At 47.3% G+C, this 17,225-nt stretch overlaps 1 protein-coding gene across 2 annotated transcripts in view; it reads left to right on the top strand.

Annotated features, from left to right (window-relative positions):
* PRMT9 (protein arginine methyltransferase 9) overlaps nucleotides 1–17,225 on the top strand; it is an 80,945-nt gene that overhangs the window by 53,373 nt on the left and 10,347 nt on the right. For both annotated transcript variants that reach the window (XM_030191663.1, XM_030191664.1), the window contains exons 10-11: nucleotides 3,272–3,968; nucleotides 7,033–7,186. In XM_030191663.1, the coding sequence (XP_030047523.1) occupies nucleotides 3,272–3,968; nucleotides 7,033–7,186 (851 nt within the window). The remainder of the gene's footprint in view (nucleotides 1–3,271; nucleotides 3,969–7,032; nucleotides 7,187–17,225) is intronic.

A 17,225-nucleotide genomic window follows, 5' to 3' on the forward strand; every position in this document is an offset into this window, starting at 1 on the left:
CTAATTCTACCCACTGAAATGATTGAGGTTGCCTGAAATTCAAGAGTGGCCTCTAATCTCCCTTTTGGAACTGGGTAACTTGGTAACTCTGCAGTTCCATGTAAACTTCATTTCTGAAAAATGTTTCTGACAGTTGAAATTGCTAGCTGGAAGTGCTTACAGAATTCTTATAGCCTTCCCCTTGTTTTGTGAACTGTCTTCATTTCAAATGCTTGAACAGTTGTTTAGAGGAGCCCCTAGTTGTTGAAAGTAGACTACTACTACTACTACTATTAAACATTTCTATAGCGCTACTAGACTTACGCAGCGCTGTACAAATGAACATGAAAAGACAGTCCCTGCTCAACAGAGCTTACAATCTAAATTGGACAGACGAACAGACAGCTAGGGGTGGGGAAATTGCAGTGGTAGGGGTGATAAGTGAGGGTGTTGAGTAAGAGAGTCATGGTTAGGAGTCGAAAGCAGTAGCAAAGAGGTGGGCTTTAAGCCCAGACTTGAAGACAGCCAGAGACTGAGCCTGACGTACTGGCTCAGGGAGTCTATTCCAGGCATAGGGAGCAGCGAGATAGAAGGAACGGAGCAACCATCACAGACTGAGAAGTTAGAAAGGACAAAGTATTTTGTTCAACCCTGAAATTGTCTGAACCTGACCAAGTAGGGGGTCTTTTATGTAGGCGCGCTGGCGTTTTTAGCGCGCGCTAAATGCTAAAGACGCCAGTGTATTCCTATGGGAGTCTTTAGTGTTTAGCACACGCCTATTTTTAACGCGCGCTAAAAACGCCAGTGCGCCTACGTAAAAGATCCCCTAAACTTAAAAAAAAGTAGTAATAAATAAACTGGAAGGATGTCCAAAGTACTGCATCTGCCATATTCACTTCAAAATGTTAAAATCAGCAATTAGTTATTATGCATTAAATTTTTAGATGTTGTGTTTAACTTTGTACCATGTGGAGGTTGCGTCAGCTTCTGTTTCCTTAGGGATTCATTGAAACATACAGTTTGCCACTATTTGAGTTTCTGCCATGTACTTGTGACCTGGCTTGGTCACTGTTGGAAACAGGATACTAGGCTAGATGGATCATTGGTCTGATCCAGTATGGCTTTCCTTATGTTCTTATGACTACAGGGTGCCTAATCTTTTGCACACAACTGTGTAATTTTATATAATAAAAAAAATTGTAACAGGGATGTGTGATTTGCTGCATTCATTTTAGTAACTTTGTTTACAACAGGCTGTTGGCTTTAAGACTACAACTCTATTATCTTCTAGATTACTCTTACAAAATTTTGCTAAACTTAGCTTTAAGAATTTTAATTGTGCAAGTGTTTGAAAAATAAACTTCGAGAAAAAATATGATGGCAACACATTGCAAAATAGGAGAAGATAGATTTCTTAGACATTTCTCAGTGTTACTTTGAGCTTGAATTTGGTGGGTAGGTACACTCTTGAACATCTGATAACTAGCAGTTATGGGAGACATATGGAGGTATTTCATTAAATACAACCATTTATTGTGTTGCTATGCCAATTATACACCATGCGTAAAATGTCTCCTGAAAAGCTATGCAGTTCGTTCAGAAAGAGCAATGAGAGAATGACTTAGACATCACTATGTATGTCTGTGAAAGTGGTTATCTGCAACGTATATTCATGAGATTTGATTTGTATGCACTGCAGATTTCTCTCATACATATCAGTGTGGATATCCAGAAAACCTAACTGGCTGGGGTTCCTCCGGGACAGGTTTGGGAACTACTGGTCTGTAGTTACAAAGAACACCACCCCTGTCCTGGCACAGCAATCTGTGTCTACTGTCTCCATAGTGAGAGCTTCAGCCTGTCGCATCTTGTGACCCAGCTTATACCAAAACCCATCAAACTCTCCTTAGTATAATATTACAGTTTCTGGGGACTTTTTTTTTCACTCTTGGGTTCATGTAGCAAGGCTGAGCCTTATTGTGAAACTTTTCTAGATCTTGTATGAACTATAATACATTTTGGCTTGGCACTGCCATTTGAAGGTTTAAAAGGTCTTTTTGAGGCCCAGTGGCACTGCCTCTTACAGTAGTGCAGTTGCTTTACATTAGAAAGCTATAGAAAACGTTTTGTAACAGCACCCCAGAATGAGACTGTCCATTCTCAGCTCATTCCTCCAGCAAGGGTTGTAGCACTCACACAAGAACAGCTGAGATTCTCCATGATTTACCCATGTTTTTCTTTTTTTTTCTTAAACTGACAATCTCTTGTGATATTCCCATGGAAGTAATGCAAGTGACAATGAACTAAGCTGGTGCTTATCATTATAAGGGGATGGTCCTTGAAGCAGCTTCAGCGAAACGTGACCATGTCGGACAATTAGTCCTCGCCCGACTGACACAGTAAATCTATAAGATGAGTATTGTTGAAGTATATTGAATATATATACATAAATAGAGGTTTAAAGTTTTATGAATTTTCAAATATGAAGTATCTGTAAAACCAATGCAGAGGCGGGTGTGTAATTCTTGCAGCTTACAATTCATTAGCCTGCGAGTGTCACCACTGAGGTTTGCAGATTTTAAATCATGCAATTATTTTTCCATGGGGAATATCACTGAGAGCTTGTTAGTTTTGGAAAGTTCTGTGGTAATAACTGCCATTGAATGTTTGGTTTGTTTTTTTCTTGACAGTCCAAAAAATACTCTGTTACCATGTTTCTTTGGTGGGGAGTGAGAGACTTCCTTTTCTTTTTATATCTTTGATTAGTGCGACTGGGCCGCTGAGGGGGGGGGGGGGGGGAGGAGATTCCCAAGAGGGGCTGGCACCGACAATGCTTCCGGTGGCAGGCAGGCAGGTACACAGACAGAAGGTTCTGCTCCCTCAGTCTGTCTCCTGCTCGTGTGCTGGGACCCGGGTTATTGCATTAGTGCAGCTTTGCAACCACAGATCCTTCTTCCTGCCCCGTTCCACCTCCTGTGTGAAGTACTTCCTGTTTTCGCACAGGCGAGAGGGGACACTACAGTAAGAAGGCCTTGTGGTGGCAGAGCTGCGTTAATGCAATAACCCGGGTCCCAGCACGCACGAGCAGGAGAGAGACCAAAGGAGAGAGCAGACGCAGTAAGTGACGTGGGGTGGGGGGGGGGGGACTGCAGTAGCATGGGGCAGCAGCAGCAGTGGCCTGGGGGGGGGGGGGGGGGTGATGGTGGCGGCCCGGGTTTGTCTCTTGGCGGCCCTGCATAGTTCTTACAATATCATTCCATATTTTTTTTTCTTTGCTTTTCTTTCAATGAAGATTATTTGGTGAAGCCTGGAGACAGAGTGGTGATTGAGGTGTCCTGCCAGGACTGCTACCTGAGGATCAGAAGCGTCATGGTTGTAAAGTCGGAGACAAAGCCAGATGGGGTCAGGAATACAGGTGAGCTTGAGCACAGCGTGACTTTGGAAAGCGAGACTGAACTTTGCAGTGCTCTGGCTGGCCTCCACACAGCAAGTGAACAGGCTGCAGAGAGGCGGATGTGCACCCTGGAACCTACGGAAATTGCTCTGCTGAACAACCTGCAGTATCATGAACATTTTCAAGTTGCTATCAGAAGAGTACTGTCCTCATTATCCCCAAGTAGAGAAGGGCAGGTCATAAGTGCTGACAGCCAGCCTGTTACAGAGGAGGATGAGGACTCTTCAAACACACTCTATGTCCTCGATGTGTCTGATGGCTTTTCCATTTTACCGATAATAGCCGGCAAAATGGGCTCAGTCAAAGCATACAGCTCTGTAGAAGGAGAACAGCACCGCACAGCCCTGAGCATCATTTCAGAATCCAGTCACTTCCCTAAGGAAATGTTAGAATTTTGGCTCAGTCAGCTGGAAGATGAGAATGAAGTGTTGAAAAGACCCCAGTCGGACAAACTGTGGAGTCTTATCATCCTGGATGTCATCGAGATTTCTGGTCTCATCCAGCAGGAGGTGATGGAAAAGGCTGCTATATCCAGGTAGTGTAAAGTGGTATCTTTTAATATCATTGTCTTTGGAATCACAGTTAAGAGACATCTGTTTACTATGGGGGTCATATTCAGCAGCACAGCGAAAAGCAAAGTTAACCTGGTAAAGATGGATGTTGTCTTTAGAAGAGCCTCTGCCAATGACCAGAGTTGTTTGGTGTAGTCAGTCAGTGCTAACATTCAATGTTAAACACTTGCCACGCTGCTGGAACGCCTCTGGTGGGTACCGTTTTCTAGCCACACAGCAGCCAAGAAGTGTAGTTTTGCTCCTAATTGTTGAGGCCAGCTTGGAGAGAGATTTCATTCCACCTGCAATTTAAGGTTGGTCAGGTTGACATACTGCTTAATGCGACAGTTGACTATAGCTAAAATTTATTTTGATAATATTTACCTGCTCAATTGAGGGAACATAGGACTAATCCAACTGGAAACAACACATCAAACAATCACTGGTGAGGGTTTTGATATACTGCTTTTCTGTGGTTACAATCAAAGTAGTTTACATATATTCTGGAATATACTACCACGCAACTTGAAAACAATCCACGAACTATCCAACTTCCGCAAACTACTGAAGACTCATCTCTTCGATAAAATTTACTGTAAGGAGCAATACACATGAAGTCCACACTCACTATCCCAGAAATACACCAATACATTCTTTTCTGAACTCTCATCCCCCGTAATCTTATCACACTTAAACCTTCACTCACAGATAATGTTATACCGAATGTTCTTCTGCTAAGGTTCTATCACCCTACCAATTTCCCGTTGTCTCTTTCCATTGTTCCATTGTTCTTTTCCTTGTCCTATTCCCTAACAACACCTTGACTTTGTCTCGCTTAACTTCTCACAATGGAATCCATAACTGATTGTAACAAACTGCATTTCCATTATTTACAATGTATTGTAAGCCACACTGAGCCCGCAAATAGGTGGGAAAATGTGGGATACAAATGCAATAAAATAAATAAAATTATATACAGGGACTAATTTTGTACCTGGGACAGTGGAGGGTTAAGGGGCCCTTTTATGAAGCGGCAGTAGTAGTAGTAGTAAAATGGAAGTACTGCTGGGCTACCGCAGCAGCCAGGCGGTAGTTCCCTCCCCCAGCACGCGCCATTTCTGGTGCTATAAAAATGATTTCAATTTTTGTAGCACCGGTGGTAATTGGGCAGTGCCGTGTGCTGGCCTGGGTTAGTGCAGGAGCCCTTACTGCCACCTCAGTGGGTGGCGGTAAGTGCTCACCCCCGAAATGTCTGCGTGGCAAGTGGTTCACTTGCCGCATGGCTGTTCCTTTAAGAAAAGGGAAACCTGCCTGTTACCCGCTGTGGTAAAAGGGGGCCTTGGCGCATGTCAAAAACATACGCCAGCGCAGGCCCCCTTTTGCTGCAACTTCGTAAAAGGGGCCCCTTAATAACTTTTAGAAAACCACATTCGCTAAGTAATCCATAAACAATCTGTGCAATATCAACCTATGTGGAGGAAAAAGCCTCAGAATTATTTGAGCATAACATATGTGCATGTCATTCCATCACAGGCATAAAAAAAATCTCCATCTCCAATTAATATCATCCTCCTATGGAAGAAATTTTTATCTAATTTCATAATTTTTATTTTTTTTATAGTGTCCAAAAACAGTTCAACCCATTAAGTTCATGAAATCCAAACTGAAATGTACACTTTCTGATGTATCTGATAACAGCTATACTTGGGTGCTTCAAATATCAATTCCATCAATAAAGTATATTTCATACAGTTCTGTTCTGCCACCAAGGCCATTGTTTCGCAGTTACTTCTTGCGTTGCTTCTTCAGGGTGTGAACGGACCACCAACGTTCCCAGAGTCACAAGAAGCTGCACTGGGAATTCTCAGGCCACTATACTAACTTTAGGCTACTCCTACACTCAGAGTAGAGTTTCTGGAGTTAGATGCACACACTATGTGGGGGTGGGGAGTTGGGGGTGGAGGAATTGTGGGTCTAACATACTGCGCATAGGCAGCCTTGTTGAAATGTTTCTGGATGCAAATTTTCCACAAGCCACCTATACTGCTAGATAGTACTACTATTGACTGATAGTAAAGCAGTTTAACAAAATGCATTTGAAAACACAATATTTTTTTGATTGCAAGACTTAGCATTCTGACAGGGTATTCTTTGATACATTTTGAGCTGGGTAATTTGCATTGTTTGGGCACCCACATATCGCTCCATGGTGCGACCGAACCTTGAGTATTGTGTTCAATTCTGGTCGCCGCATCTCAAGAAAGATATAGTAGAATTGGAAAACGTGCAGCAAAGGGCGACTAAAATGATAGCGGACGACTTCCCTATGAAGAAAGACTAAGGAGGCTAGGGTTTTTCAGCTTGGAGAAGAGACGGCTGAGGGGAGACATGATAGAGGTATATAAAATAATGAGTGGAGTGGAACAGGTGAATGTGAAGCGTCTGTTCAAGCTTTCCAAAAATACTAGGACTAGGGGGCATGCGATGAAACTACAGTGTAGTAAATTTAAAACAAATCGGAGAAAATGTTTCTTCACCCAACGCATAATTAAACTCTGGAATTCGTTGCCGGAGAACGTGGTGAAGGCGATTAGCTTAGCAGAGTTTAAAAAGGGGTTAGACAGTTTCCTAAAGGACAAGTCCATAAACCACTACTAAATGGACTTGGGAAAAATGTACAATTCCAGGAATAACATGTATAGAATGTTTGTACGTTTGGGAAGCTTGCCAGGTGCCCTTGGCCTGGATTGGCCGCTGTCGTGGACAGGATGCTGGGCTCGATGGACCCTTGGTCTTTTCCCAGTGTGCCATTACTTATGTACTTACGTACAAACGACACCAATATAACAGGACTTGTTTTGCACTAGTCAATGAAGGGAGCACAGTTCTCAAAATGCTAGTCTATGTGTTCGCTTAGTGCATTAAAAAGAACCCAGCTGCTGCTTATTTGTTGATTGCTTGTTATAGGCTCTTTTGTTACGACAGTTCCAATCCTCATGTTTAATCCTGTTCATTTGATAAATGAAGGATTTCTTTCCGATGCTATAGGTGCTTGCTCCAGTCAGGGGGCCGAATATTTCCCCAGTATGTGGTGATGCAGGGAATGCTGGTGGAATCTGAGACTCTACTGCAGGAGAGCGCGGTACAAGGGACGGAGCCTACGCTTGGGTTTAAGATAGCACCTTTTATTAATCGCTTCAAGGTAATGAAAACATTTTACTATGGAGATGTATATGTGAATAATAATGTGTATAGTGCTACTAGGCATATGTTGCATTTTACAGACACACATGCTAGACAGTCTCTGCTTCTTGATTGGATTCAAGCATCTAGCTCACACGTTTTCAGGAGTAATTCAAGCTGAGTTATATTCAGGTATGGGAGGTATTTCCCTGTCCCTGGAAAGTTCACAATCTGAGTTTTATACTTGAGACAGTGAAGGATTAAGTGACTGCTTGAGGTCCCAAGGAAGCATCAGTGGAATTTGAACTAGTCTTCCTGGTTCTTAGCCCATTGCCCTAACCACTAGACTGAATGTTAATAAAGACAGGGAAAGGGAATGGGACTTATATACTGCCTTTCTGTGGGTTTTCCAACTATATTCAAAGCGGTTTACATATTATATACAGGTACTTATTTGTACCTGGGACAATGGAGGGTTAAGTGACTTGCCCAGAGTCACAAGGAGCTGCAGTGGTGGGTCCTACTGCTAGGAAGGAAGTTTCTTGAAACTCTGTGAAGAAGCAGAAATTGTGGTTGAGGTAAGGAGGTTTTGTGCAGGAACAGTAGTAAAGAACTTAGGGAGAAGTGTGGATAAGAGGTTGAGCTAGGATGGTGTGTGGAGTCAAATGGAAGACAGGAACCACGATACCTAAATTAACGTTTTTGCTCTAGTAACAGTCTATATAGTTACAGATCAAGGGATGCGTGAAAGGGGAAGAATATAGTGGGGGAACAGAGTGAACAAATTAAATGTTTGGGAAACCCTGACCTAGTGTGACCCCACTCATAATCCCAGAAGACCAAGAGAAACGGGGCAGACTACCACTTTCTTATCAATCTAACTCCCCAACCACCTTACTTCAGCTGACCTCTTATATCTCTCCTACCTCAAGGGTCACTACATCCCATTGATGCTGACAGGTACTTTTTATTTATTTATTTATTTTAGTTTTTCACCAAGCCTCAAAGCAGATTACAGTTACAACAAACTATACAGTCTCTCTTACTTCCATTCTTTAAAAAAAAAAAATATGCTTACCTTCTATAAATTTCTCTCATTCATAAGAACATAAGCATTGCTATACTGGGATAGACCGAATGTTCATCAAGCCCAGCATCCTGTTTCCCAACAGTGACCAATCCAGGTCACAAATACCTGGCAAGATCCCAAAAAGGTTTATGCTGCTTATCCCAGAAATAAGCAGTGGATTTTCCCCAAGTCAATTTAATAATGGTCTGTGGACTTTTCCTTTAGGAAGCTGTCCAGCCCTTTTTTAACCCCGCTAAGCTAACCATGTTTACCACATTCAATGGCAACAAATTCCAGAGTTTAATTACACGTTGAGTGGAGAAAAATTTTCTCCGATTCGTTTTAAATTTACTACTTTGTAGCTTCATTTATTTATTTATTTATTGCATTTGTATCCCACATTTTCCCACCTCTTTGCAGGCTCAATGTGGCTTCCATATCATCATGGTGATCAATCCATAGACTGGTGGGTTGTGTCCATCTACCAGCAGGTGGAGATAGAGAGCAATCCTTTTGCTTCCCTATATGTGGTCATGTGCTGCCGGAAACTCCTCAGTATGTTCTCCATCTCAGCAGGTGGTGGTCACACACAGCAGCAGCTCTGGCTAGGTCTCCAAGCCTAATTTTTAGGTTTTGTTGAGTACCTGGGGTTGAGGGCTCTTCTTGAGCAAGTGCAAACCTGGTGGCGCCAGGTATCTCCTTTTCTCCCCCCTCCCGCTGGCTCCGTTAAAAAAAAAAAATTTTGGATGTCCTTAAAGGCGTTTATTTCGACGTTTATTTAAACGTTTATTGCAGCTACTCACTGGGACACCAGGTCGTTACAGCTCGGAGCGAGAAGCAGGTAATTTTTACCTTTTTATAGCGGGCAGGGGGTTCCCCGATCGATCTCCACGTGGCCTATGGCGTCGGAGGGCGAGGGCACGAAGAATCGCTCCCCGGACCGCGTGTGCGCTTCTAGCGGGGATGCGGGGGTCTTAAAGTCTGATTCGCCCTTGTTGGGTGTCAGTTCGGAGGCCGGTCAGTGTCCCGGGTCTTCCTCCGGTATGGCGGTTTTTCCCCGCCATAAACGTCCATCCCCCGCTGCTCGCCTCCGCCATCTTGGCCGGCCACTCTGCTCGGACGGCTTCTTCTTGGGCCGCCCTTGAGCTGGGAGACGTTAATGCCATGGCCGCCCTTGATTTGGGCGATGGCAAAAAGCGGCTAAAGTTAAGCGCCGTTCTTCCCGCGCGGCTCCTTCGCGGAGGGTCGCGACGGACGCCATCTTGGATGCGCAGCATGTTTCTCCCCCGCTCTTGCGAGCGCCGGTTGAGGGTGCGTCTAGGGCTGTGGCCCAGGCTGCTGAAGTGCACAGTCTGGGGGGTTTCTCCCCCGAGTTTATTTTGCTGCTGCATCAGGCCTTCCTTATGCAAAACGCTGCCCCTTCTCCCTTGTCCGATAAAGGGGTTGAGGCCCCCGGAAGTAAACGCCCTCGGGTGGATTCCCAGGCCTTAGAGGACTCTGTTTCCTCTGATGTAGATGAGGGCAGTGTATCTGAGTTCTCCCAACGGTCCTTTGGGGATTCCTTGGAGGAGACGGATTCCCACTCGGATGGAGCGGATGACCCCTCTGCAGCGCGGATCTTTCGCTCAGAGGATTTGCCCAACCTGTTAGTGCAGGCCATGAGCATTTTGAAGATTTCCTCTTCAGAGGACGTCTCTCCCTCAGCCCCTGTTGGCTCCGCCATTATGCTGGGGACGAAGCGCCCGCCTAGAACCTTCCACGTGCATGGTGCCATGCACACCTTAATTTCGGCTCAATGGGATGTCCCGGAAGCGAGCCTCAAAGTGGCTAGGGCTATGTCCCGCCTCTATCCTTTGCCTGAAAGTGAACGGGAGGCCTTTCTTTGGCCTACCGTGGATTCTTTAATCACTGCGGTGACTAAGAAGACGGCGTTGCCGGTGGAAGGTGGCACGGCCCTAAAGGATGCCCAAGAAAGAAGATTGGAGGCGGCCTTAAGGTCGTCCTTCGAGGCGGCTGCCTTAAGTTTGCGGGCCTCAGTTTGCGGCTCCTATGTGGCCAGGGCGTGCCTGTCGATTGTGCAGCGGGCTTCCCCCTCGGATCCTTCCTTGAGGGCTGATTGGCCGGCCCTGGAATCGGGCTTGGCTTATTTGGCAGACTTACTGTATGATGTCTTGAGAGCCTCGGCTAAAGGTATGGCTCAGACAGTCTCTGCGCGGCGGTGGCTTTGGCTGAATCATTGGTCTGCTGACCACTCCTCTAAGTCCCGCCTGGCTAAGTTGCCTTTTAAAGGCAAGCTGCTCTTTGGGGTCGAATTGGACAAAATCGTGACCGATCTCGGCACGTCTAAGGGCAAGAGGTTACCAGAGGTCAGGGCTCGGGCCAGTACTCGCCCCGGTATCTCCAGAGGACGGTTTCAGGAAGCCCGTCGGTACCGCCCGGGCAAGTCGGGCTCCTCTGCCCCCTCTTCCTTCAAGAGGAATTTCTCCCCCAAGCAGCATTCCTTTCGCAGAGACCGCCGTCCCGGAGGTGCGCCCTCCGGTCCTCCCCCAGGGTCTCGTACCCAATGACGGGGTCCTGGTCCATGGCCCAGTGCAGATTGGAGGACGCCTGTCCTCGTTTCTGGGCGAGTGGACCAGGGTAACTTCAGACGCTTGGGTGCTGGAAGTCATCAGAGAAGGCTACAAGCTAGAGTTCTGCCGACCCTTAAGAGACGGGTTTGTACTCTCTCCCTGCAAGTCTCCGGTCAAAGATGTGGCAGTGCAGCAGACCTTGGACAATCTGATCCGCCTGGGTGCGGTCGTTCCGGTGCCAGAAAATCAGCTTGGCAAGGAACGTTACTCCATTTACTTTGTGGTACCAAAGAAAGGAGGTTCTGTACGGCCTATCCTCGACCTCAAAGGGGTCAATCGGGCCTTGAAAGTTCGGCACTTTCGCATGGAGACCCTCTGCTCAGTTATAGCGGCAGTGAAGGCAGGGGAGTTCCTGGCATCCTTGGACATCAAGGAAGCGTACTTGCATATTCCCATCTGGCCTCCTCATCAACGCTTTCTGCGTTTTGCAGTCCTGGGCTGACACTTCCAGTTCAGAGCCCTCCCGTTCGGGTTGGCTACTGCTCCGCGGACCTTCTCCAAAGTAATGGTGGTCATCGCGGCCTTCCTGCGAAAGGAAGGAGTACAAGTCCATCCTTATCTGGACGACTGGTTGATCTGAGCCCCCTCTTATGCAGAGTGCGGCAAAGCTGTGGACCGGGTGATTGCTCTTTTGAGCTCCCTGGGGTGGATCATCAACTGGGAGAAAAGCCAGCTGCGCCCGACTCAGTCCCTGGAGTATCTGGGAGTTCGATTCGACACCCAAGTGGGCAGAGTGTTCCTGCCGGACAATCGGATTGTCAAACTTCAGGCTCAGGTGGACCAGTTCCTAGTAGCCTCTCCGCTTCGGGCTTGGGACTATGTGCAGCTGTTGGGCTCTATGACGGCCACGATGGAAGTAGTGCCCTGGGCCAGGGCTCATATGAGACCACTACAACACTCTCTGCTGCAGCGCTGGACTCCGGTGTCGGAGGATTATGCTGTGCGCCTTCCCTTGGACCCAGCAGTGCGCAAGGCGCTGAGCTGGTGGCTGAAGACAGACAAGTTGTCTGCAGGGATGTCTCTTGTGACCCCGGAGTGGATTGTCGTCACGATGGACACCTCTTTGACGGGCTGGGGAGCCCACTGCTTGGGAAGGACAGCGCAGGGGCTCTGGTCTCCTGCAGAGGCAAAGTGGTCTATCAACCTCCTGGAACTCAGAGCCATTCGGTTGGCGCTTTTGGAGTTCCTCCCGGTACTGGCGTTGAAGCCAGTACGGGTCCTGTCGGACAATGCCACGGCTGTGGCCTATGTCAACCGCCAGGGAGGTACCAAGAGCGCCCCTCTAGCCAAGGAAGCCATGAATCTATGCCAGTGGGTGGAAGCGAACCTGGAACAGCTGTCAGCTGCCCACATTGCCGGAGTCATGAATGTCAAGGCGGACTTTCTCAGTCGCCATACCTTGGATCCCGGAGAGTGGCAGTTATCGGCTCAGGCGTTCTTGGACATCATGAAGCGCTGAGGCCAGCCGAGCCTAGATCTGATGGCGTCATCGGCCAATTGCCAAGTGCCGCGCTTTTTCAGCAGAGGACGGGACCCTCGCTCTCTGGGAGTAGATGCTCTTCTCCAACAGTGGCCGACACAAGAGCTTCTCTATGTGTTCCCGCCCTGGCCCATGTTGGGCAGGGTACTAGACCGGGTGGCAAAGCATCCGGGCCGGATAATCCTGGTGGGTCCGGACTGGCCCAGACGTCCCTGGTATGCGGACTTGATCAGGCTCTCAGTGGATGACCCTCTGCGGCTGCCAGTGGAGCAGGGTCTGTTGCATCAGGGTCCCGTGGTGATGGAGGATCCCTCCCCCTTTGATCTTACGGCCTGGCTATTGAGCGGCAGCGTCTGAGGAAGAAGGGCTTCTCAGACAAGGTCATCGCCACTATGCTGAGAGCGAGGAAGCGCTCTACTTCTACTGCTTACGCCAGGGTTTGGCGTACCTTTGCAGCGTGGTGTGAAGCAGGCTCACTTTCTCCCTTCACTGCTCCAATTTCTTCAGTGCTGGCGTTCCTGCAAGAAGGTCTGGAGAAAGGCCTGTCGCTCAGTTCCCTTAAAGTCCAGGTAGCGGCTCTGGCTTGCTTCAGGGGCCGCCTGAAGGGGTGCTTCCCTGGCTTCGCAGCCAGATGTGGTACGTTTTCTCAAGTTAATCACCTGCGCCCTCCTCTGCACTCAGTGGTGCCTGCGTGGAATCTCAACCTGGTGCTAAGAGCCTTGCAGAAGCCGCCTTTTGAACCCTTGTTGAGGGCATCTCTGAAAGACCTGACGTTGAAAGCAATCTTTTTGGTGGCTATCACTTCAGCCAGAAGAGTTTCCGAGCTCCAGGCACTCTCATGTCGAGAGCCTTTTCTGCAGTTCACTGAGGCAGGAGTGACTATTCGCACAGTGCCTTCCTTCCTGCCCAAGATTGTTTCTCGCTTCCATGTGAATCAGCAGCTCTGTCTCCCTTCCTTTCGTAGGGAGGACTACCCAGAGGAATACTCTGCTCTCAAATATCTGGATGTGAGACGAGTCATCATCAGATACTTGGAAGTGACCAATGATTTCCGGAAATCAGATCATCTGTTTGTCCTGTTTGCAGGTCCTCGTAAGGGTCTGCAGGCTGCTAAGCCTACAGTGGCAAGATGGGTCAAGGAAGCCATTGCAGCGGCTTATGTGGCAGCGGGGAAGGTGCCGCCTATCCAGCTGAAGGCTCACTCCACTAGAGCTCAGGCGGCCTCGATGGCAGAGGCCGGGTCCGTCTCCTTGGAAGAGATTTGCAAGGCGGCAACTTGGGCATCGGCCCATACCTTCTCCAGGTATTACCGCTTGACTGTGGCTGCTCGGGCGGAGGCCCGGTTTGGAGCTTCAGTGTTGCGGTCAGGGATTTCAATGTCCCGCCCTGGGTGAGTACTGCTTCGGTACATCCCACCAGTCTATGGATTGATCAGCATGATGATATGGAAGGTAAAATTATGTATCATACCTGATAATTTTCTTTCCATTAATCATAGCTGATCAATCCATAGCCCCTCCCAGATATCTGTACTGTTTATATTCTGGTTGCATTTCAGGTTCAAGTTTAGTCTTCAGTTCCTGTTCAGGAGGACTTCGTGTTCAAGTTTTTTCAATTGGATTCTTCAAGAGTTGAGACGAGTTTGTGTTACAGTGAGCTGCTGCATTCCTCTCCCCTCCGTTTTACGGGGCTGGATTGAGACATAAATTCTGCCGGCGCTCCCTCCCGCTTCGTGCGGCTGTAGGGCAGCTTTGTACCCCTCCCGCTTCGGCGGTGTTAGGGTCAGTCAGCTCCTCCCGCGGTTGCGGTTGCAGGATAAGCCAGATCCCCCCGCATCGGCGGGGTGGTGTCCCTCCCCCGCTCCGCGGGGATGAGCTGGACGGATTCCCCTCCCCCACTTGTGTGGGGATGAGCTGGGTTAATTCCCCTCCCCCGTTTCGGCGGTGGTGAGCTGGGCAGAGTGTCCCTTTGTGGGTGTAATTCTCTAAGTGCTGAGTCCTGCGGATGGAGCTTGGATATCGACATGCTGAGGAGTTTCCGGCAGCACATGACCACATATAGGGAGGCAAAAGGATTGCTCTCTATCTCCACCTGCTGGTAGATGGACACAACCCACCAGTCTATGGATTGATCAGCTATGATTAATGGAAAGAAAATTATCAGGTATGATACATAATTTTACCTTATAATACATCATGAGTAATGGAAATATATTAGAAAATAGACATTTAGTGTTACAGAAGAATCTTTGGTAACGTGATAATAAGACATGATGGTAGTATTACAAGCAGATATTATAAGACAGTTCTGAATATGTGTGGAGGAGTTATGTATATTCACATTGGTTGATCGCATGCCCCCTAGTCCTAGTATTTTTGGAAAGAGTAAACAAACGATTCAAGTCTACCCGTTTTACTCCGCTCATTATTTTATAGATCTCTATCATATCTCTCCTCAGCCATCTCTTCTCCAAGCTGAAGAGCCCTAGCTGCTTCAGCCTTTCCTCATAGGGAAGTCGTCCCGTCCCCTTTATCATTTTCATCACCCTTCTCTAAAAACTAAGAGAGAGGCTAAACCAATGTTCTCTCTATATATGTTATTTTTATACACTATATTTCCCATGTTTCTTATATAATTACTAATTGTATATGTTTATTCAGTCATGGTGATACCATGATGGAGCAATGTTAGCCACATAGAACCTGCAAATATGTGGGAATATGTGGGATACAAATGCAATAAGTAAATAAAGGGGAAAGGACATAGGCGCCCCGTATAAGAGGCTTGGGGAGGCTAAGCCTCCCCAGCCCAATCGTGGACTTCCATTTTGTGACCCCCCAGCCCGCCCACGCGCGCGTGTGTTATCTTTTTTACTTCTGTGGCAGCGACGTGACGTCGCTTCCATGGAGAGTACGGAGGTAAGCTCCGCCCATGGCAGCGACACGACGTCGCTTCCATGGAGAGTATGGAGGTAAGCTCCGCCCATGGCAGTGACGTGACATCGCTTCCACGGAGACGGAGGTAAGCTCCGCCCCCTTTAGCCTCCCCAAAACAGTTGGCTACCGACCGTCTACGGGAAAGGAGATGATTTGACAGAGTGAGCACACTGTCCTGAGGACAATGGGGGGAGGGGTGGTTTGTGATAGCAGAAAAAGAGAGAGACTGCTGGGGACTGGATGGGAGAGAAAGAGAGATTACTGATGACAATAGAGAATGACATGGGGTCAAAGTTTGTCCCCGTGAGCTCTGTCTGATCCCATTTGTACAAGCCTCAAACAGTTAGGATTTTATAAATCTTTTTATTAAAATATAAAAAGAAACAATATTGTGTACAACTGTTGTTTTTATAAATCACAAACAATAACAGAACAAAGATCAACAAAACCCCTGTCTCTCCTCCCTTCCTCACAAATATCACCTCCACTATCTGGAAAACTGAACTAGTCAAATTACTACAGAATGCTACATAGAAAATTCATGCTAACAGAATACTTCGGTGTCACATACAGAACACAAATACCAAATACATAATAGCTGACCAAAAATGATAAATATAAATTAACCCAGAATTCCAAGAAGCTACACCAAAGAAATGGAAAGAGATGCATTTCCTCTTATATTGTGCAAAATATAAAGATCATAAATGCCAGGGATGGTGTTAGGGAAGTGCAACTATCACAGCTGGCCCCTGGCCAGAGAGAGCCCTAAGTCTGCTGGAAACTGAAAAAGACATGGCCTGGTATTAGGCTTTGGGGTCCCCTCCCAAATTTCTGCCCTGGGCCCCTGCCGTGTCTAAGACCAGGTCTGGCAGGATACACATTTCAAATTTGACATATATTCTAATTACAAAATAGAAAATAAAATATTTTTTTATACCTTTAGTTGTTTGGTCATTTTATTTTTCAAAACATGTTGATCCAGTCTCTGGTTTCTGTTTCCCTCTGTCTTCTCTTACCTCGCTTGCCAGGGTCTCCTATCCATTTGACATTTCTTCTTTCTCCATGTTCACCGTATCTGTGTCCCTATACTTCCCTGTCCAGCACCTTCCCTGTGTCCATCTCCCCACATTTATCATCACCTCTCTGTCCCTATCTCCTCCCCCTGTGTCTAGCATCATTCTTCTGTGACCCTGTGCTCTCCCCAAGACCAGCATCTCTCTTCTGTGTTCCTATTCTTCCCCATGTCTAGCTTATTCCCTGTGTCCATATACCCCATCCCATGTCTGGAATTGTACTTCTGTGACCATATACCATCCGCATGCAGCATCTTCCCTTTGTGGCCCTGTCCCTATGCTTCCCTCTGTTTCTGTATACCTCCCTGTGTGCAGCTTCTCCCCTCTCTTTCTCTCCCACACCAATGTGTCTCTCTCCCCTCCCTTTGCTGTGTGTTCAGTATTGCTGTGTGTTCAGTATTTCATTTCCTCTTCCTTCATCCAATTAGTTTGACATCCGTTTCCCTTCCGTCCTGCCTGACTGCAGGTCCAGAACCTTTCTCCCTTCCCTCCAGCAACTCCCTACATTCCTTCCAGCATCCCCCCACGGCTCCAGTACCTCTATCCCTTCCCTCCAGCTCCCCCACATGAGTCCAGCACCTCTCTCCCTTACTTAAGCTCAAGCCCCCCCACCACCACCACCACACTAGTTCGGCACTTTGGCTTCCCCCCCCCCCCCCCCCCCCCCCAGTATCTACCTTATGGAGCCACTTGCCAACAGCGATCCCCACAGGCTTCGGGTCCTGCCTTCTGATGTAACTTCCTGTTTGGAAAAGAGACTGATGAGGGAAGATATGATTGAGGTCTACAAAATCCTGAGTGGTGTAGAACGACTAGAAGTGATTTGATTATGTATTTTTTAATTTTTTACTTGTTCCAAAAGTACAA

Source organism: Microcaecilia unicolor, chromosome 2 (genome assembly GCF_901765095.1).
Source record: "Microcaecilia unicolor chromosome 2, aMicUni1.1, whole genome shotgun sequence".
NCBI classification, from domain to species: Eukaryota; Metazoa; Chordata; class Amphibia; order Gymnophiona; family Siphonopidae; genus Microcaecilia; species Microcaecilia unicolor.